This window comes from Myripristis murdjan, chromosome 14 (genome assembly GCF_902150065.1).
Source record: "Myripristis murdjan chromosome 14, fMyrMur1.1, whole genome shotgun sequence".
In the NCBI taxonomy this organism is placed as follows: Eukaryota; Metazoa; Chordata; class Actinopteri; order Holocentriformes; family Holocentridae; genus Myripristis; species Myripristis murdjan.
The window spans coordinates 36,112,693-36,135,304 of NC_043993.1; the positions used below are offsets into that span (position 1 = coordinate 36,112,693).

The 22,612-nt window shown below is 42.3% G+C and overlaps 2 protein-coding genes across 4 annotated transcripts in view; one reads left to right on the forward strand and one right to left on the reverse strand.

The window, feature by feature from the left end:
• The window catches only part of tiprl (TIP41, TOR signaling pathway regulator-like (S. cerevisiae)), a 32,917-nt gene extending 31,253 nt beyond the window's left edge, over positions 1-1,664 (forward strand). For all 3 annotated transcript variants that reach the window (XM_030068098.1, XM_030068096.1, XM_030068097.1), the window contains one exon: positions 1,324-1,664. The gene's annotated coding sequence lies outside the window, so the exon portion shown is untranslated. The remainder of the gene's footprint in view (positions 1-1,323) is intronic.
• On the reverse strand, positions 631-22,612 carry tex14 (testis expressed 14, intercellular bridge forming factor). Its single transcript, XM_030068139.1, has 18 exons — positions 22,520-22,612; positions 21,836-22,014; positions 20,330-20,478; positions 19,993-20,183; positions 17,555-17,597; positions 16,792-17,338; positions 14,069-14,130; positions 12,366-12,566; positions 11,177-11,261; positions 10,282-10,415; positions 9,376-9,500; positions 7,700-8,147; positions 7,507-7,569; positions 7,254-7,344; positions 5,778-5,867; positions 5,074-5,192; positions 3,715-3,757; positions 631-1,146 (listed from the first exon to the last, which is right to left on the reverse strand). Exons 1-18 carry the CDS (start codon positions 22,610-22,612, stop codon positions 1,107-1,109), a joined length of 2,703 nt encoding a protein of 900 aa, XP_029923999.1. The 3' UTR covers positions 631-1,106.

The window sequence follows — 22,612 nt, forward strand, 5'->3', positions numbered from 1 at the left end:
TTTGCTCCTTTTTTGTTAAATCTTTTTTTCTAAATGGGAATAAGTGGCGTTTGGAGTGCGTTTGAATCACCACGGGCTGCTCCCGTCCAATCATCACCTTCGGATGCCGTGACAGTCACCGTTATAATATAAGGGGTTTCCTTTAAAAAAGTAGTCTACTCTAACAAAGTCTGTGATACAACGGAATATTTCTAACAAACGTGAAGTCTGTGCACCACTAATAGTATACCTGCATTGTGTGTGTCACCATTCACCGGACAAAAATTACGACTTTGTGATTTCACCTGAGTGAGATAGCGCTGCTTTTATAGCCGGGGTTAAATTAAATTTAATTTATTTTTAAGCTCATAACCTGGTCCCAACCAGGTTATGAGCTAAGCATAAGTTACCATGGTGATCTAGCCGGGTTAAAAGAGAGCCACCATCGTGATACAGGAAAGCCTGGCTTTAGACTCAACATACCTCGCTAACCCACTAAACCTGCTTCGTAGTACACCCCTCTGGTGGATATAGGAATAAAAGTGCTGATTTATTTTCACGTGAAATCAACTTACAGTCACCGGAGTACTGGATATTGTGCTGGGGAGCAAACGAGTCCGACCGACCGGTGAGAAAGTTCTAATTTATTCATTTTTTTCCTTTTTTCTGAATTGTTGGAATGGAGACATCCGTTTAAAGACTGTATTTTGGACAGTTATTGTTTTCTATACCGGACTCATTGGTGAAGAGGGGAAGCGGGCATCAATTGTCGTTTTGTTTGGTTTGGAACGAGGTTTTCTTTCCGTGTGATTATACACGGGTGATGGACAATGAAATGCGGCTGGTGTTTCACTGACGGACCTTGAGCTTTACCTGTTATGTATCATTCTTACCTGTCGTGTTAAAGTTTATGTTTTGGGGTTTTTATTTATTTATTTATTGGAAAACATACAAGCATAGTGAACGCAATTCTGTTTCTGTTATTTTTCACTCAGTACAGTACAGTGCAATACAATTAGGATCAAACATATATCAATTCATTTGTTAATAAGAATAATCACGTGTTTTTTTTTGTAATTATCCCTATACCTTTAGGTTGGTTGTTACAATGCATCATTTTTCTTTCATCACTCTGCTGGTTCACGCTGAGGCTCCTCAAATCCAGTTCTGCAATCACACACACACACACACACACAGAGAGGTTAAAGTATGTTCCTGAAGGAGCCTCTGTTATTCCTCTGGCTTTTCTAGAGATGCAGCTCTAGTGACATTTGGTGGTTTAAGTTGGTTAATACTTATTTTTCAAGAAAGTTATTTAGAACTCAATTTTTTGTATATCCACAGAGAAGACAAAATCATCTGTGTCCAGGCCACCAAGCCAACCCTCTACTCCTGTTCATGAAAGCTGACTGGCAAACTGATGGCGCCTCTCCTGTGACAAAAACATCCAGGGCACGAGTCAGTGAAAGGCTCGGTGCCGGGCCGGGACAGCGAGTGTTTGGCAACACTGTGCCAAAATGAGCCTGGTGGGACTGAGAGATCTGACCAGCGAGGGGCAAACTGCTGGGACTGACCCCTCAGTTATCTTCTGTGTTTTAAAGAGAATGCACTGCTGAGGTGCACTGTTATTTTTATGAGTGATGGAAAGAAAGAGAATGTACATAAAGTAATGCTGCAAGCCCTTTTCTTGTCCCTTTCTTCTGTTAATGAGTAAATTAATTAATAATCATCAAGTTCCTCATCTAGTCTGTCTATGATGTGCTCCCTACTCCATCAAACCTCTTCTGCTGGGGCAAAGCGGAGTCACCTGCTTGTGGCCTGTGCTCTGGGATTGGGACTCTACAGCACATCCCGAGCAGCTGCTCAAAGGCCCTGGGAGGAGGCCACTATAGACTGCTGCAGGAATGGGAGGAGGACATGGTCCCTCTGCAAAGCATACCATCTCTTGGGCATAGCAGGTGTCCAGAGGCGACAAGCCATCAAGAAGCACAGAGGCTGCAGAGAGGGCTTCCAGATGGCTGTGAGCCGTGGACAAATGCTGCTCAGACACAAGTCGAGGTCTGATCAGCCTCGGCTGGGTCACCCGGGTGAAGGTGTCTGATGTTTCGAGACCCGAAGCACCTGATCACCCTTTTTTTATGGACAAAATCTTGTTTGAATAAATTGCTGGCCAGTGGCTTTGTTATGGGCTGGCTGCGGTACCGGTCGGAGTCAGGCGGGCCGGCCGCGGTAACGGTCGGCGTCAGGCGGGTCGGCCGCGGCACCAGTCGGAGTCAGGCGGGTCGGCTGCAGCACTGGCCGCTCACCTGTCAGATCAGGCAGACGTGACCGAATCGGCCGCGGCACCGGTCGGAGTCAGGCGGGTCGGCCACGGTACCGGCCGCTCACCTGTCAGATCCGGCAGACGTGACCGGGTGGGCGCGGTACCGGCCCGCCTGACTCCGACCGGTGCTGCGGCCGACCCGCCTGATGCCATCATCATCATCATCTTCACAGATGCTCTGCTATCTGCGCTTAGTGGTCACATTTCCATTTCCATTTGTAAGAAAAATGTAAACTAGGCTACAAAACAGAAAAACCCAACAAAAAACTCAGCAAGCAAATCAATTTCTTCCATAATCTCTCCAGAAACTAACGTTTGTAAATAATAGCCTATTGGCTGATGGTTTAATGGTTGACACTTGTCACTTGTCAGTTTGTAGCAGCCTGGTTAACTGACATTCTAATGGACCAATCACGAAGGAGATCTTATTTAGGCCCGCCTCCGCGGCCCCGTTCTAACCGGGCCAGCACCAGATGTCAAACCGGGCTGAAATCTTTCACGGTTGGTTCCCGGAACCAAGCGGGCTGGTGTAGTGGGAATGAATGCGGAACCGTGAATTTCACGGCACGGCGCGGCACGGCACGACAGTGGAAAAACGCTATGAGTGCATCGATCGATGTTTGTTCCAAGAAGAAATTTCAGAGATTACAATGTCATGCATGTTTTTCCTTTTGCTCTAAATAGAATGTCGTATTTGCTATTCTGTCGTTTCTGAGTTCATTCTCATGTTATTTTGCTTTGCACTGTTCCACCTCATGACCTGTTAGTCCTCAAACTACAGTGTGCTCTGTGGAGAGACCATATGAATCAACATCAGCTTACACAGAGCAGCGGTTTTCCTCTCCCCCCCTCACTGTTTGTTGTCGACATTTAAACTCACTGAAGTCACTCCATCAACACAAACCTTCCTCATGTTCAGTGGAAATCCAGCACATCAGTGACAGCACAAAATTTGGTCCATATGCTGAAGGCACAAGTGTAGAGGCCATTTCACCAAATCCTATATCACCTTGGTGCCATTGCTACGTACAGCTTATGAGTGTGGCTTTGGAAAAATACCAAATGCTTTCATTTTAACTTAAAATCTTACAGTTTGTTGCTTTAAGTGCATGGTAACCCTGTGGCTGTAAACTCACAGTATGTTCAATTTTCTTGACTTTACAATAAACTTTCACAAACAATGAAATGAAACCTTATTTCAGTAAGACTTTTAGAGTTTTTAGAGTTTTTACACAGACCCTGCTGGTTAAAAAAATATCTAGACCACAGGCAGCAAATCTGAGTTAGATGGGTAACCCAAAGGCTGACACTTACCTTTAAAAGTTAAGAGAAAAAAAAAAAAGGATGACAGACTCAAAATGGTCATTTGCACTTTACAAAAGGTATGATATGACTAGTAAGCAGCAGTGTACCTGTGTGGCTGGCCGAGGTTCTTCTGAGCCGCCTCCAGCTTCTCTGTCAGGATAAAACATGGCAGCACGTCAGTTCAGGGTTTTCCTGGACTTCATTTAATAAGCAACATCAATCTTTTTTTTTTGTATTTCCTTCATACAAACATTTACACATGAAAACTGGGATATATCAATGTCTGTGTGATGAAACTTACACATTGATAAATGAGGCCAACAGATTCAGATTCCGAAAAATAGTGATAAATTGACATTTACAAACATTGAAATATTTGTACGTTTTTATGTGTTTCCACGTGTGTACGAACCAAAAACCTCTGCCGTATTTGTGCAGCATCGGAAGCCGTGGCATATCCTTCGTACTTGTGTATGTTGATAAATGCCAGTCACTTGTAAACTGGACGTGTGTTAATGCACCTTCAGTTATACATTTCAATATGAATGAATGACACACGCAGAGAGCATAACTCCACCAGCGCTGTGCAGTTGTAAAGATCTGCCAACACATTACTGACCTTTTCATGCTTTTATTTGAAGGTAATATTTTTTGTTTAATAAATTTCAACATTAAACGGTTGCACACTTTGAATTTTAGGTGAATTTTCAAGACCAGAAGAGGACAGGACGTCCACAGAACAACCACTTCCAAACCTGATGAGTGTGTGGCTGTGGGTCTTGTTGAGGTGTGTGTGTGTGTGTGTGTGTGTTTCTGGGATAACTCCACAGGGAGAAATGTGACTTAATGTGGATTATCACCGACACACAGGACCATGACCACCCATCCCGCTTGAAATGATAAATGTCTTCATCTTGCTGTGTGACCCAAAAGAATAGCCTATTAATAATCTACACTAGCAGCCTGGTTTCCATGGATCCAAATGTAATTCAACGGGTTCTGGCCGTATCTTTGTCAAAAATTATTTTCTGCAGTCAGTGCTCGTCCCACCTCTGGGCCCCTCTGCGTTCAGAGACGGTGATTCACGGGGGCTGGACTGTGTATGACTCCGTCCACTCCTTGTTTGTGGCTTTTTGTGTGTAAATAAACTTACAAAGTCCTTTACCTGATCGGCTGACATTTCAGCATTTCAGGAAAGAATGGTAAAATTAGTTAAATGTCTTAATTGAAAAAAAGGAAACACCACTCTCGATAAATAATAGCTCTGATGTTTATGATTGCTTTCAGCTTGTCATAAGTTTCCTTCACACATCCTAACGAGTCCAGAAAAGCTCCAGCAATGTTTGCTGAATCTCAGTTTTTATGGTTTAATCATCAGTACAAAGGAAATAGAGAAAAAAAATCGTATGTTTCTAATGTTGCTTGATAGATGAGGGCTGTGTGCATAATGATTAGTAACACCTTACCGGCTTGGTGGCTGCTGGCGGGCAGGGGCGGTGCCTGATCCTTATGTTCGTCCCTGTCTGCGTGGTCGCCTCCTGGGTTTCCTGCGTCCTCACCGGCCTGGCCTTCATACACACAGGCCCTGGCCGACACAGGCAAACATATTCTGACATACATTCAATGTAAACAACAGAGCATTACTTTTACATCAACGCTTTTGTACAGTTAAGCACAGACGTGAAAATCAAATAGCAGATGGAGAAGGTGTTTGTACTGAAACAAATGGGACAATCTTTTGACTTATTGGCATCTTTATGGCCCTTTGGCACTACAGCAAAAAAAAAAAAGAGAGATAAATGATCAAATTGTTATTGGATGTAATTTATCAACAAAAGACTGACTACAGTGACTAATAGAGTAATAGACCAGTTGTCTTCTGAACTAACACAGAGTCCAGAAGACAACTGGTTTGATTCCCTGCTCAGGCAAGTAAAATCCAAGGTAAATTCTGCAGATTTATTTTTGTTTTTCTCCACTTGATTCAGTGTTTACAGCTGTTGAATGCTCACTGTTTATATAAACTATACAAAATAAAAATATAACTACTGCAAATCCCAGTGAAAAATGGTCTAAATGTGAACGTTCAATCAACATCTACAAATAGCCGAAGACTATTTTATGTGATACAGTAATACACTGTTAATGTGTGTTATGATAAAATGCTCACCGTGTTGCAGCCGGCCTGCCTGGCCCCGGGCTCCTGCTGCTTCTCTCCACCATGATGCCCTGCAGTACCTCGTCCAGCGTGGAGTGGGCTCTGAGGGGCCGGACACAGACGGACAATACTCATATTTACATTTAAATTTATTTACATGCTGCAACTAGTCAGGATGTAGTGCGCACGCGCGCGCGCGCACTACATATATCTCAGCTCCTCTCTTTTGGCAACAATCTCCTCCTCAATGCTCTTGAGCTCAGTGTCTTTGTCCTTGCTGGCCCTCCTCAGAACAGGTTTTCGACTTATAGGACTGGTGTTTTGTAACAGTATGAAGGATCCAGAGCACCTCCGCTCTCAGTGTCGGCTCTGATCCGAAAAATGCCCGAAGATCTGCTGACCCGCTGCTCGGTTTGCCTCGAGGCACTGTGGCCGCTGCGGTGGTTCCGGGGGGGAGCTGGAGCTGGTTCCAGGGCGGCCACCGGAGTAGAACTGGGTGATGGCGGGAGTTTGGCGGAGACCCTTAATGGCGGTGACATGTTTCTCACTTTTAGCGTGCGATTCCAGCGCCCGTATCCCCAATGTTCCCAGTTGTAATAGTTTTTTTTTACACACGCTGCAGAACGCCTCACGGTCACGTTCTGAAACCTGTGTCAACCACGGTTTGAATTCGTCCTTTTCCAGCCAGGCCTTGCTGAACTTACATTTCCCCATCGCTGCAACATTCGACGTCTTTTTCCCTCGTTTATATTTCTTCTTCTGTTTCCGAAAATGTCGAAAGGGACTCACTAATAATGCGATAGCTCATTGGATGCATGAATAAATTGCATCAAATGAGTGATCGCGTTAAATGGGTCCTCCATGAGTGTTCATTCAACCTTTATTTATTCTCGAATGGACATTGAGGTTACCCTCATTTTCGATGCCGTCGAGTTTACAAGCGCATTAAAGTAACGCGTTAGTAACACGATAGCACATTGATCCAATGAGCTATCGCGTTACTATCGTTGTAGTCATAATATAGTCACAGATATATATCTATGAATATAGTAATGAATTGTTTCGCGAGCGTTTCATTTAGCATTTGCGGTAGCTTTACCAATTTATGAAAATTAAGACCTGTTTAAAATTATTTAAGATGTAAATTCAGTGATTTAAGTCTTTTTAAGGCCTTAAAATTTGATTTTCTAATTTAAGACTTTTTTAGACTTTTTAAGACCCCGTGGAAACCCTGTAAGTACATACATTGTGTTGCAGCTTAGAGTTTTTTTTTTTTTTTTTTTTTAAACTATGGATCATGTACCATCATAGACCACTTCTTCAGGTAATGTGCCCCCCCTCCATTTGGATAAAATCAGGTTTTTTTAACTTGCTCTTTTAAAATAGAAAAAATTAAAAATGGGCCAGTCCAACTGGTCAGTTTTAGTTTAACACTGCCTGTCTCAAGCACGCTCTGTGGTTAACATAATTACAGCCTCTACAACCTACCTGTCTGACACGTCCAATAAAGTGGAATCTTCTATGGCTCCTGAAGCCCACGCAGGGTCTGTATCCTCCACTGAGTCTGGATCAAGATTCCCTTAGAGGATAGATCGATTCATGATATTCATTCATTGTGGATACACATTAGTCACCACAACAATACCTACTCTTCTCTATAAAAACAAAATGTCAGATTGCATATTTGTTGCACTGTCAAGTTCTCTGCCTGCCTACAACTGTTGTCAACAAAGTTCCTCACCATCGTCCAGTTTTGCAACCATTTCCTTCACATCCTCTTCCTCCTCTACCTCTGACGTAAGTTCTGAAAAAAAAAAAAAAAAAAAGTCAAATATTTAACTCCAAAAAATCACCATAGCAGATTTACTTGCATTTGGTTATGTTGTTGCTCACAATTCTTTGAGAAGTGTAACTGATTTTGGTCAGTGCCTCACCACTGTGCAGGCAGAAGGGCCACTCCTCTGTGTTGGCGTCCTCACTTTGCTGCCTCCACTCCAGTCCAAGGCACTTTCCTCCCTCCTCCTCTATGCTTCTCACCCCTTCACTGCTCTCCTCCAATCTTTTTAGACCTTCTTCAATCTCCTCAAGCTCCTCTGATGACTGTTGCTCAAACCCTCCCTCCTCCTCTATGCTTCTCACCCCTTCACTGCTCTCCTCCAATCTTTTTAGACCTTCTTCAATCTCCTCAAGCTCCTCTGACGACTGTTGCTCGAACCCTCCCTCCTCCTGAATCTCCTCTTTCTGCTCTTCGTCCAGCTGTGCTCCTTCTTCATCTCTGTCTTCACTGGAGGTATCTACAGTGTCTGTGGGCACTCCATCCATCTGGCTGGCTGTGCTGAAGTCCTGGAGACTGCTGGGAAAGTTTGCCCTCATGGATGGAGGCTGGAGAGTGTCAGACATTGAGGAATTGGTTCAAAGTTATGCACAATTACAAGATACAAGATAGCAAATGCTCCCATCTGCCTTCTACAGTCCTTCTACATATGAGAATGAATTTGAGTCCCACAACACCCACTGAATGTTGTGACATTTGTTTCATACCTCCATCTGCGGGAAAAAAAACGGTCATTTTAAATCGAAGGAAATAACTGGAGGTAAATTACAAAAGATTCATAATCAATGGCAATAACTGTATAGTGAAGCCAACATTTGTCCTCTTGAAAAGGTGTTTTAGATGTTTCAACAAGTCACGTGGGACATCACAATACAGAACTCAGATAGCCAGTGTGTTCCTCATGGAATGCTGTGTTTTGCACAATATGAACACTGTAGGATATCAATATGACGTTTTAGAGGAAACATTACAAAGAATAAAGCAGAGAGAGGCTGAACTGAATGTGGTGATGATAGAGCACTCCAACACGAGCAGAGGGACCGGCTGGCAGAGGGGCTGTAGCCATGGATTGCATTTTCGTTTTTGCATTAGTTACTTAATATTAGAAAAATCTGACGATGAACTGCATGTGTGCTTTATTCATTTCTTCATCTGATATAATGAATTCTGTAAAGATAACAGTTCATTTCCAAAACCCTCCAACATATTCCACTACACCCAGTCCCTTTACACTTAGCGCATGTGGACAAGGCTGTGCTCAGATGAATGACAATAGCCAGTGAGTTTGGATACACCCTCAGTGACGATGCACCAGGACACAGAGCTTTGCACTGGTTGGTGTGAGTGCAGAGTTCAAATGGGCCCCATGTGTCCTTGGTTGATAGATGTAGCCTAACCTTTTGCACTTTGCACAAGCTTTGTAGACCGATCTGCACTAATTACAGTATTTGTATGGACTGGCTGCTCTCTGGAATTATACTACTGAAGCAGAAGGAAAGAGGTGCACATGGAGATCTCTTAACGTTACACTAAGAAAGTAAAAGTCACCTGTAGTCATTCACTGACAAATTATTCTGCATGGCCCATGAATCCCAAGTGAATTTCTAATTTGGCTCACTTGCTGATGAAGCTGAATAGCCCTGCTTTCCCTGTAAAGTCCCCTCTAAAGCTGGTGGAAAAGTGACATCACAATCACCGGATGTAATTCAGGAAAACCAAACTCTGGTCAGCTTCTAGTGAATCAAATAAGTGACTGTAAAGTGGTGTTGGTCTTACTGAGCTGTCTCTTGGATCATCTCTAGCTGTGGTGAAACTCCCAGTGTTATGATCTGTGGAGCTGAAGTGGCTGGAATCCAAGAGGATGCTGTTAAGAATCCCTCCCATCACACGCAGGCGGAGCTCTGCAAACCAACACACATCACAAACCCAGAAATAATGAGGCCACAGAAGGAGTCATAGGTCATCCTGGAGCTAAGCATTTTGAATATGAAAATCATGAGTTAACAATCAGTACGTTTACATGCACACAAGAAATCTGATTATTGTGAGAGAGCAGGAAATCTGGTGATGTCTGAGCTTGCACAGCTGCTGAGAGGCAGATGTGTTTTTTCTTTCCTTATATTTTCATCAAACATAATCTTGACAAAGTTATTAAGCATTCCGCAACAACCATGTAGAGCATGTAATGTAACTCTCTAGGGCATTGTACAGAGTGTCTTTTTTTTATCATCTATTTCATCATCTAAAAGGCTAAACGGCACAATAATCATGTTTCTTCAGGAAAAATCTTGCTGTCTTACACCAATATCTCTTAATTCTTTACCCCAGGTATGGAAACTCTTTTCTACATGGCACTTGAGAAATCAGATAACTGCTACAGGAGGGCCAATAACCTGATCACTAAGCTGCATGTAAACACAGTTAAGTGTCTGCAAGCTAGAGTCTTATAAAATGGTCTAATGGCTGCCCATACCATTACACCATCACCACCATGTGCTACACTTGATAACAGGCATTTTATCTTTTTGGATCCTTTAAACATGTGCGTTTCCGGGTGTTTCAGCGTGGACAGTAAGCTTTTGATTACTTTTCGCTTCTGAAACGGTGTGAAAATGCTAGTGCAGTGTAGTTCCTCAGTGTGTAATGACATGGCCTTAAGAGTGTATGTACATGATCGGCTACCTGGGCTTCGTGGGGTGCTGTTGCATGGTGGGAGTGGTCTCTGGAGAGGGCTGGGATAGAGTTTCTGCTGATGCTGGGTTGGAGAGCACGTAATGCTGGAGAGCTCGACCAGCTCAGCCGAGTCTGCCAGACTACTGGAGCCACAGAGGAACAAAAAAACAAATGTACACACAAGCATACCTTCTCTGCTGGGTCAAATGACAAAATATAATAGCACCACATTTTTCTTATTTCAGTTTTCTAACAATTACACACTACAGCTTAACCTTGTTATCCAAAACCCTCAGGAATGTAGGTAGTTTAGAAAGCTGAAACTTCAGATAATGGAAACATTCATAAAAATGCACCAAATCTTTTGTAGGATGAATATTCTAGTTAATTAAATATATTATTCCATGTATTATCATCTTTCTTAGATGCTCCTCTTTCTATTAAACTGAAACAGAGATGCTGTATTGAGGTGATGAATTGTACTGCACAGCACACGCCACCAGAGGGGAGCCTCTACTAACGGAACAGGCTGAGGTGAGAAAGAGCCGCTCTAAGGATTTTTTCACAATGATTTGCAATTGTCAATTATTGATTTCATGCTGAACTGGAAGGATGGGACCACTCATCCAATATATGAATTAAGCTTCATGTATCATGTGAGATCAACAGTGCACTGATCATGCGATTAACATGTTGTGTTATGAACTGTGCAGTGTTTTATTGCCACCATGTGTATTTCATAGAACAAGACGGCAGGTATGCAGTTTTACACATTATTTTAAAGAAATAATCCTTTCTGTTAGAAATATCTGATTACACTGAACATTCACTGCATACAACACTCCCTGCTAATAATGAAACGCATCATCTCACTCAGACAAGATGGGCGCATTTGTGTGCTTACAGGTTTGTGGCGAGTGGAGGTTGGGCTTGTGCACCAGTGACAGGCTTAGCTGTTTCCCCAGAGTCCTTCTGAACAGTCTCATATTCTGAGGATAGAGTGAGAGAGACAAACAAAGACAGATTCAAAGAGAGAAACTGACTTCCTGTGAATACAAATCACTTCACAAATTTCGACATACATTTTCATACTGAATGATACAGTTCAGTTAAGCTGACATCTTTATTCTTTCCTCGCCTCTGACAGTTTAGTAGGATATGAGAAACACTTATTGATGGATCTGACCAATTATTAAGGAAAACAAACAGGCAAAACAATAAACAGATATTAAAGCTAAAACTTTGCGCAAAGTCCTTGCTGACAAGTGGAGTGCAGCCATCTTTTTTTTTTTTTTTTTTAAAAGATTTTTTTTTGGCATTTCAGCTTTGATTGACAGTCACAATAGGGAGCGACAGGAAAGGCAGGGGAGAGCGTGCTGAAAACGGCCTGAGGTTGGATCCAAACCCCGGACGCTGCGATCAGGATTCAGCCCTAACAAGTGGTACGCACTCTACCAGGTGAGCTACCGGGGCGCCCCCAAGTGCAGCCATCTTGAACACACACATTATGGTGCAGCCTTTGATCACAAGGCCTTGTCATCTGCACACAAATACATTTAAAAATACAATAAACAGGAAGCTATAGTGTTAACAGGTCATTAAGAAAACAGCACTCAGAATTGAACTAGAACAGTGTGGAAGAATATGATTATGGCTAGCATCTTCAAATACTCACTTTCACAAAAACAATAAACAAAATCAAATTACTGCCCCACTGACGGCTGATTGCATGACGGAGACACTACCATATCAACACATTCTCCAAAATGACGACAGAAAATGACCAGAACATTTGTAAACTCCACTGGAAAATTAGTAAAACAAGGTAGTAAGAAACAGAAGATTATCAGTGTAATCTTCCCGCTGTGTTCAGACGTCTTTCACAAGGGATTTGAGTTTAAACTTGGATTCACTAAAACCAGGATTTGTTTTTAATGTGCAACAGGGCTGCTTTGTTCATTTTAAATGTGGATTTACTCATTTTAAACCTAACTTAAAGTGTCATTAGAACTAATCTTAGATCAAATGAATCCTTGTTGGTGCCCCCCAGCCCTGTGTTAGAAACCAGCGTGGTGCTCAGCTCCCTGTCTCACCTGACAAGCTTCTCCCTCGCTGCAGATTCTCTGTGATCAAGGACAGGGCAGGTGAGGAGCAGCAGGAGGCAGCCCCCCACTGCTCCAATGCTTTCAACGCCTGCACCTCCTCACTGTCTTTGCTAACATTAGCCTGGACTTTCGTACTGCCAACTCTCAGCTGACCTAGTGTCATCCTGGTCACCAGGTCTGTCACTTCATCTACATGGGAGACAAAGAAAGAAAGAACTTTGTTCTCCTGAAGATGCTTCAACTCACAGATGATATCGCTCCAGCATTATGAAATTGAAAGATAAGGAAGGTTATGGATATGGCTACTGTCTCTAAAAACCAGAGGAACAGGCTAACTGAGGACTCACTGGTCCATGCTGTGTGGACTGCTGGCTCAGCACCTGTGGGCTTTGGAGTTGGTGTGTCTTCTTCCAGGGAACATGACAGTTCATATGATGCACTGGGCCTAGAACAGAGACTCTCCTCTCTTGGTAAAGAATTATTACTAAAACACATCAAACACTTTTTTAATGTTTTAGACTACAATGTGGGATTGAATCACTTTGCATCAAAACATCTACAGCAATCTTGTAAAAGTTGATGTAAATTGATGCTGCTCTTCATCTTTATTGTTACTCCTTTTGTTCCAAAGGAGTAACATTTTATTACATTTATTTAAAAAAAAAAAAAAAACCCAGAGTGAACTTTTTCTCAGTGTGGATCATTGACATGTTTTTTTTTTTTTTTTAAAGTTAAGTTCAAAGTCTGAAAAAAAAAAAAAAAAAAAAAAAAAAAAAAAATTTGAAAAATTGAATAAGTGAAAATTTCAGCAGCAGTGCTGTGCTAGTGACATCTGTATTTGCACACATTGCCAGTGGCATAACTTAAAGCATAATTCTAATATTTTTAAAACCTGGGCCTCATTTTCCTACCTTTTCAAGCCAAATGAGTAAGTATTGAGCCACAAAATGGGCTGTAATATAACCAAATGGAGCATGTACACACATCTGATAAACGGACAGCATTTCTAGTCTACTGACTACTCAAAGGGACTCACATTCACACACTGATGGCAGAGGCCACCATGCAAGAGAGCTGGCGGGATCGAACAGGGAACCCTCCAACTACCAGGCAGCCGCTCTACCTCCTGAGCCACGCCGCCTCTCATAATAACCCAATATAACAAACTCTTCACGTCTGGCATTCCTCTTCAACAGCTCTCACCTTTACACTTTCTTCCCATCTTCCTGCAACAACCCACCTCATTTCAGAGTGACTTCTCCATGAGCGAGACCAGTACATGTGTATATCTCTGCAGGGATCCGTTCCATAATGCTGTCAGACACTTATATCAATCTGAACTTGTCAATGGCAAAAACAAGCTCTTTTAGTGGATGTGATTTGACATGTGTACATTAGAGAGCCGATACCAGAGCCAAGCCCGCCAGAACCATTTGGGACCCATTGAAACATGTCCTGTTTGAATACACTCCAGCCCGTTTTGCAGCTGCTGGCCAAAGTCTTCCCAATCAATTCTGAACCAGTCTAAATATTTGTGTTCCTATCAGTCATTTGGACCCAAAAAGGTGGAAAAATAAGGCCCAGGCTTAAAAACAGCAGAACACCAAATTGCCACTGAATCATTCGAAATTAGAATCTAAACCAACTTCTGAGCCATATCCTTTGTGTCTTGTCTAATCAGTCCATAGTACCTGTCTTGTGATCCTGGCTGATGTGATTTCTCAGACCCTCTGGACCATGTACCTCTAGCTGCCTAGCAAGGACCACAGAAGCAGACAGTGTCGCTGAAGTTAGGAAGCTTAAGAAGCTTTCCTGACCAATTTTCTCTCAACAGTTTTATTAAAGCATAACTAGGATGTGCTGCTTTCAGGAGGTGACTGTAAAGAAAAATGCTGAGCAGAAATTTTAAGGGAATAGTGTTCCACAACTTGAATTACCGTATTGACCTGAATAAAAGACGACCCTGATTTTAAGACGACCCCTCTTTTTCAAGACCCTTTTTTGGAAAAATACTTTTTATATGGACATTCTGCCAGGAGCGAACTTACCATTAGGCAAAACTAGGCGGTTGCCTAGGGCCCCAAGTTCCTGAGGGCCCCATAAAACTCCTCATACACTTATGGTTAATACAGTTATTACTTATTTGCGCACATTAATTATGTTTTTGATTAAAATGCTTTTGCTAAAATGCCAGCAGAATGCTTATCGTATTATGTGTGTCTCAGGGCCCCTGTTTTGTGTGTTGTCCTCTCATCTCAGAGGGCCCCATGCCTGCCTTTGCCTTGGGCCCCAAATTTCTTAAATCCGCCACTGCATTCTGTGACACCAGCCCATGCTAGCTTTAAACTCAGTGCGGGGTATGTTGAGCTCTGTGGCAGCTTCAAGTGCTTTTTGCTGAATCACAGCCCTCGTAACGGGCAGTCCTTCACTACGTTTCTCATTCACAAAATCGCACACCCTCCTGTCAGTCTCGTTGAATCGACCAGTTTGTGGACCACAAAAAGCCCTTCTCTGGCTGTGGGCATTTTTTTTAGCTCTTCTTTCTGAGACCGCCACCATCTCACATTGCACTCAGGGCCAGGGTTAAGGGGTTAAGGGATGTTTATTTACCTTGACAGTTTCGGAGGTAACTTCAGAAAGCGTCCAACTGACAGCCAGAGCGGCGTGTCAGCTGGCTGCTACATTCAACCGGGTGGCCCCGCACACCGGCCGGCCCACCTGATACCGCCCGGTGCCTCGGCTGGCACCGCGCCCACCCGGTCAGGTCTGCCGGATCTGACAGGTGTGCGGCGCACACAGACTGCCATATATACCTTTCATCATAAATCAACTTTTGTTTATACGCGGCTGCAGCAGCACCATGGACAGCGACACAGACAACATGGTTGATTATTGATTGCGCAACGCGGCCATTCGCCGGTAATCGCGCCGCGCATTAATCGATTTTGCGGAGGCAGAAGGAAAGTTGCATGATTTACGTTGTATCCACGTTCGCGCGCTGCGTGCGTGACCGTGCATGTGCTCGTGCATGAACGCCCGTACCGTGCTGGAGCACACCCCTTCCAACCATGCCAGAGCGGGGGAAGTGTTCTGTATTCAAGCACGTAACATATGCAAGTACAATACATGTGTATTTGCTTAGACCCCTAATATAAGACGAGGGCGTTTTTTCACGGCATTTTCAATGGAAAAAATATCGTCTTATATTCAGATCAATACGGTAATGCATAAACAAGAGAAAACATTCATGTTTTCTGTGAGGCGAACAATGCAATATATGCATCTCGATGCATATTTTTGTGATTGTCACTGAATCATTTTTTGCATCATTTTTCAGACAATTTGTTTGTATTTTTTTACTGTGCGACAACTAAAACAAGGTGTATTTGTAGTGAACTATGATTAAAAAGAACGCTAAATAATTAATTTACTGTTATTTACTGTAATTTCGTGTGTCAAAAATATTTCAGTGTTGTGTGACATAACTTCCACACTGTTTGGCCCGTTGTCCTAAATCGATACTAGAGTACCTCCTTGTTTTATGAATGAAGCAGTACGCAAACTGAAGCAGCTATACTGTGTTTGCCCAATCAGAAATGCTGCACTGGTCCAGGTGTTACCAAATTTAATACCGTTTGATATCGGAGTAGTAGTGGTTGCAGCAGGTTTGCAGCTTGGACCCCTGCAGATGATGGAGTGATTTTTGGCTGGGATCTGTACCAGCAATATGTCTTGTCACACATCTACTTTTATTAAAATACTGCAGGTCGTGTGACTTGGTTATTGTACTGCCATATTGCGATTTCAACAATATTTCTATTAATTGTTCAGCCCTACATCTCAGAAGCTTTCATGAAAGCTGCTCCCTCTCCTCTGCAGAGTGCCAAACACTGGACAGGAGAGCATCTTTCTCAGTTCACATGCTCTGGACAATTCAGGGGTGAGATTATGTGATTACGACTTAATCAGACAGTCCAAATTTGATGTAACAGGAGCAAGGTAGGGAGGCCATAGTTCATATAAAACTACACAGAAAAACTGAATATATATATCCTTGAGTTGTTAACAGGACTGTTAAACCCACACATTAACACATTTATTCCATAATTGTACTCGCATTTCATTTTAGGGACACTACTTCACTGTTGTGTCTTTGGTTGAATATATTGTTATTCTAATATGAATTAATTCAATGTTGATTGAAGGTTTGTCAACATTTGCTGAACAAAAGCTATGGTTTTGGTGCAAAGCATGGAATTCAGTCTGTTACCTACTAGTCAGTAGTAATCATAATGCGTACTGAATAAAATTATATTCTTCATGTATGAGCATGATCATACTACATGGATTTTAGTGGTGAAAACAGCGTACCTTGGAACATAGAACTCAGAATGGTTGGACGAGAGAGTCTCACTTCCTCACCTGTAGCTTCTTGTGGGGGAGCATGTTGACGAAGCTGTCGTCCAGAGCAGAGCTGTAAAGGCTCGGCTCCTCTTTACTGCGGCAACCCTCCATAGTGACGTAGTCTTGTGAGGGGGGCTCCTGTAAACAGTCCTGCTTCACAGCTGGGAACTGACTTAGCCAGAAAGCAAGGTCTTCCTGGCTCATCAAACTGAACTCTCCTGTCTGCAGCTGGGCCTCCAGCCTCTTAACTGCAGGATGTGGATTGCCTCCCAGGAGATGGTATTCAGAAGAAGGTGGCCCAAAGGCTTCAGGGTAAAATGAGACGGAGCAGGGGGGGGGCCCAGAAGAGGAGGTGAACTGCAGATATTGCGACTGCAGGTAATTCTCCACTACATCTAGGCTCCTCATGGCCAACTTGTGCAGCCTCTCACACTCCCTGCGGTTGGCCATAATGGAGCTGATCTTTGCCTTGGTCTCTCTGGACTTCTTGAGACTATCCAGCTTGACCACCGCTGCATTGTTCACCTCTGCCTCTGGCTCCAGAGCTTCAACACTACCTGAGTCAGAACGTAGGGCACAGGGCTAGACTTTAATCCGGAGTATGACCACTTGTCCCTGTTGGAGGGAAGTGGTCAGTGCTTTGGTGTTTTGCCCTCAGTGTAAGTGCTAACCCTGCGCAATAATCAAAACTACATGAATACAAATCACATTATACAGGTTGTTTTTTTTTTTTGTTTTTTGTTTTTTTTTTTTCAGGGGAAAAGCCCCCCTACCCTCATAGAAATTTAGCATGGCAAATGTTAAAGCTTTCATGAACTGGACATAGGCAATCATCCAGAGAGTGTCAAAATGGAGATTTAGTCATACTGATTGTGTCAGAGAATCCATCATATAATTAGGTTGGGGAAAAAAATCAATTCTCTTAAGTAATGCCATTCTTGTTATTCAAATTTTTTTAACCGATTTTTAAAAAATATTTCTGAATCATACGAAACTAGACAAGGTAAGGATTTCATTAGTTCCAGGCATGTCATGCTAGGCTGTCAGTGAGGGCAGTAAATATCCCTCCAAAGTTCAGCTACATTTTGGCATGGGAAAAATTGGCATTTTCAGCAGGTCTCCTTGACCTCTGACCTCTGACCCAATCTGAATGAAAATGGGCTCTATGGAAACCCATGGATCTCCCCTTTGCAGACATGCCCACCTTAGGCTAATCCCATGCAGTTTGGAGCAAAAGCAAAAGAGTGGATTCATTGAGCCTAATTTTACTCATGTGTGATGATGTTTGTTTGTTTTGTTTATTCCGAATATGCAAATAGTACAAATAATACAAGGCTTCCTGATTGCTACTAAACAAATTCTTTGTACACCATAATATAGAAATGAAAATTGAGGAAGCAAAATACTAACAAAAGAACAAACAAATGACATATTCGAAAAGGAGTGAGAAGAAGCATAGCTTATTAACTCTCATCCCTTTGTTAGCCTCTATGGTAGCCATTTCATTGTGCTGAGATGATTTTTTAAACTTGACGTCACTATATAAAATCACTGTATAAAATCCTTGATATCAACAGCCTCATGAAACTTTAGCCACAAACTATGGGAAAATTCAAAAAACAAAAAATGCAATAAATTGTAAACATCAAATCATAACACTTGTAGAACCGCAATACACTCAAACTGGCAACATAACAGGTAAGGAAGGTAAGGAAGCACGTAGTTTATTATGTTTTCAATATCTGATTAAGCATGATTAATCCACGAATTATCTTAGTATTAACATGACTGTAAAAAAATAATATTTGACCGCCCTATTAAAGAAATAAGAAATATGTGTCAGTACCACTGCCTTCTAGGTCCCCAATGATTGCAGACTGTGCTGTCAGGCCTCCAAGACCAACAGCATTCAGCTTAGTCTCCTCAGAGAGCCTCTACAACACACACACACACACACACACACACACACACACACACACACACACACACACACACACACACACACACACACACACACACATCATCTTAAGCAGATGCAATAACAAAAGGATCTGAGATCAATGTTTCAAAACATTACTATAAGATACAAATGGAGTCAGCTGCAGGAAAGAAAAGGTATGAGTTACCAACAAAATGATCTTAGCAATTGCACTCACAAGATTTTTATGCAAAAACACAGCTAATCCACCAATCTAAATCAAAGGGGCTGGCTGCAACAGAGAATGAGGATGACTTTGCTCTAGCTGGCCAAATTAATTTCTGTGAGCTAGTACAGTAATTCTGTGGTTTTATATTGTATAGGCATATTTTATGATAGGCAATGTTGACTTATATGCTTCTGAATACCAATTTCCAATATTCTGGTAACAAGTGCAAAATAAAAATGATGTGATCCTAATTGTGCAAATGCAACAAAGCATTACTAATTGCTAGATACTGCTAGATACTGTTTTGAAGGCAGGTATTAGCAGCAAACAAGGCCTGTGTGTTCAAGAACACTGGCAAGCTCTTTTTCTAAGGAGACTGGCTGGAGACTCCCAGAAGAAGAAGGCAGTGATAAAAACACAGCTGATTTGCAGTGGGCTTGACTGGAGAACATTTATTTTAATGGAACAGCGACACAGCTGTGGGCAGCCAGCAAAGCATTTTCCACAGCTGTTGTGAAGTGGAGGTTAAGGACTATATCATTTGAATTTTTCAAATACAAATTTTTGATTGAAACACCCCCTATATAATGTTCTGCCTCAGCAGCTAACAAGTCAACGCCGGTCATAAATCACATAACTGGCTGTGTAAGCAAACGTTTTTCAAGTCATCAAAACACAGCAGTGCAGCTGCTTCAAGGAAAAGTACTGTGGAGGACTTTTTAAGGGGATGGAATACTGGTATGAAGAAAGTCTGAACAAAGTTTCCAATGGCTGGATAAAAGCCAGAAAGAGTACAATCCTTTTCAAGTGCAAGCTGAAGATGTGCCTTGCTGGTACATGACTCATGGCACAAGAAATCTGATGGACTAGTAACCATCATGCTGCCAAAAATCAACTAGGCCTATGTTGTGAGTATTTGACAATTCCCACTAGGACTTACACATTTTCTGCACCGGGATAAACCATCTCTCCCCATGGGAAGGCCCTCAAATGCTGTGCTGTCATCTCCCACCTCTAATCATGTTCAGTCTAAACTTATGGCCTTGCAATGACTGAGGACATACCTTGATGTCCAGTCGTAGTTTGTAGCGTAGTTCCCGCAGGCTGCATGTGCGGTCCTGAGATTGGGGCTGCAGGCCTACCCTGACCAGGTCATAGTACGGCTGAGGAATACAGAGGTCTGCGCCCAGGGCCTCACCTCCATCCACCAGCTGTTTAATCAGACACTCGCTCATCGCACCCCACGGCTCCTTGTCTACCACAAACAATCAAACAAACATCCACCTTGAAAAAATATGTCATCTACACTTTAAAAATGTATGATAGCAAAACCCTAAATATATAAAGATACATTGCCATAATCCTGGAACAAATATTTTTGATTCCATGACACCGAGCTACCTGTGTAGATTTCCTGGATAAGAGCAGACAGACTGTAGAGGTCGGCCTTCCCTGTGCATGGTCTCCGTTTCATGACCTCAGGTGCAGCCCACCTGTAAAGGCTGGGGGGTAGGGCTATATGCACTGGCGGTCTGGCACTTGTACCCTCACTACAGAATGCATCCACACAAGTGCACACCCACACACACACCAATCCATACACACACACACCCACACACACACAGTTTGAGAATATGATTATACTTTATACCTCTGCGTCAAACCTCTGCCACAGCCACAGCATATACTTGTCTTTTTTTAAGATTTTTCTTTTTTTTTTTGGCATTTCTGCTGTATTTGATAGTGACAGTAGAGAGAGACCAGAAAGGCAGGGAAGAGAGAGGGGATGACATGCAGCAAATGCTCTGGGCTCGAATTCAAACCCAAGCCCCTGCAGCGAGGACTCAGCCTTGATAAGAGGTACGCTCTCTGCTGGGTGAGCGACATGGGGGTGCAACACGGTATGTTTGTGTAGATCCTGTGTGGCACACAGAGGCTGCCACCGTTTGCTCCATGTGTTTCTCTAAAAATGCAACAGCATGTAGGACAACACAAGACTTTAAGAAATGTGACTGTTCTGCTAGACAGCTTTGTGATTAGGGCATTGTTAGGATTTTAATGATGCTACTTCTCTTATGGATTCCCTAACCAGTTCTTCTTATTTGTTGCACCCCAAAAAATAATTAATTAATTAAAAACACAATGGACAGGGAAAACTTTTTTTTTTATTATTTATTATGTGATTAAATCTAATCTCATTTGACTATAACTTCAAGTTTCACAGAGAAAATTAAGACTTTAAGACCTTTTATAAGACAATGAAGATTTGACCATATATAAATAGATGGAAGGGTGGACAGACAGTCACACAGATCCATCTTTGGACAATTGAGCAGCATCCAAAAATGAAAGTTCTTTTGCTTTTAAAATCTTAAGTTTGGATAATTTAAGACATTTTCCAATATCTTTAGGACTGTTAGATTAGGGCTGTACAACATGCACAGCGATACAAAATACAAAGTGACCAATCACTGTCTTAGGCTGCAATAAACGCAAATAAATAAATAAATAAATAAATAAATAAAATCAAACATTTTGCAACCTCTGCTCTGTCACAATGCTTCAACAATAATTTACGTATCAAAAAAACAGCATAATAATACCAACTGGATGTAGAAAATGCAGTTGCTTCACAAAATATTTTATTGATCAGAACAAATCAATCAGTTACTTAGGCTAACCCTTACACTAAATTTGATATTGTCTATATTGTTGCCTTTTGAGATATGAATATCTTGCATGTTCATATCTAAATAACAATACAATAATGATATATCATGCAGCCCTATTTTTGATGCCATAATAACAGACTACTATTAATTATTTTCAAAATGGATGGGTTTGTATCTTGCACCTCCATCATCATAGAGGATGCAGTGGGTATGATGTAGGCCTGAGCCTCCCTACCTGGGGACCATGAAGCCCAGACCCGTGAGCTTGGCAACCGTCAGGCTTGTGAGGATCACACTGTGGGAGGACAGGGCCCGCATCACAAGGCCTCGACTGTGGAGGTACAGTAGACCTTCACACACCTGCAACACCACTGACAGCACGTACTCAGTGCCCAGCAACGGGAATTCTGCATGCTGTACGAGGACAGAGGGGATAGCAACAGCAAACACATAAAAAGACGTGCAGCATCATATACAACACCTGCTACTGTCTAGCAGGAAATTCTAATTGAAAGGTCAGTGAAAAAATGCAACATACAAAACACTGGACAACTTAAAACACATTTAACTCTTTACAACATTTACAGTGTGGTAGCCTGTACCCATCGTCTCAGAAACAGAAGAGCACAACATATCCATTAGTACACAAAACAACAGGGGTTTAACAACAGTCACTAATCTTATTTCCCAAAGATAGAGAAGAAACAGACAGACCAGATACATAAATGGCAGAGACAGTCAGCTTCATATTGCAGTGTGACTGGGTTGGACTGTGCTGGCACTGGTACCGTGACATTTTAATGCCTTTTTATTAAGTGTCCGTTTTTACTTGGCACTCAGAGCACTTTGTAATTTTCAGGATTTCGGAATCATTTCATAGGTGCAATATGTTGCTTTGCTGATATCATTACAGTCTTACCCTGTTGTGCAGCAGATTGTGCAGTGAGCCAATGCGGACCTGCTGAAATACAAGACTGGTCTTCTGAAGGTCATCAGACAGGCTCACTGCCAT

Bases quoted from the DNA above. Each gene is read 5' to 3' on its own strand.
- tex14 (XM_030068139.1), bottom strand. From the start codon at position 22,612: ATGGCAGTGAGCCTGTCTGATGACCTTCAGAAGACCAGTCTTGTATTT. The intron at 20,479-21,835 runs GTAGGGAGGCTC...TGCATTCTGTAG, and splicing joins CTGGGCTTCATGGTCCCCAG to TGAGGGTACAAGTGCCAGAC. The intron at 12,567-14,068 runs GTACTATGGACT...TCTCCCATGTAG, and splicing joins CAGCCAGGATCACAAGACAG to ATGAAGTGACAGACCTGGTG.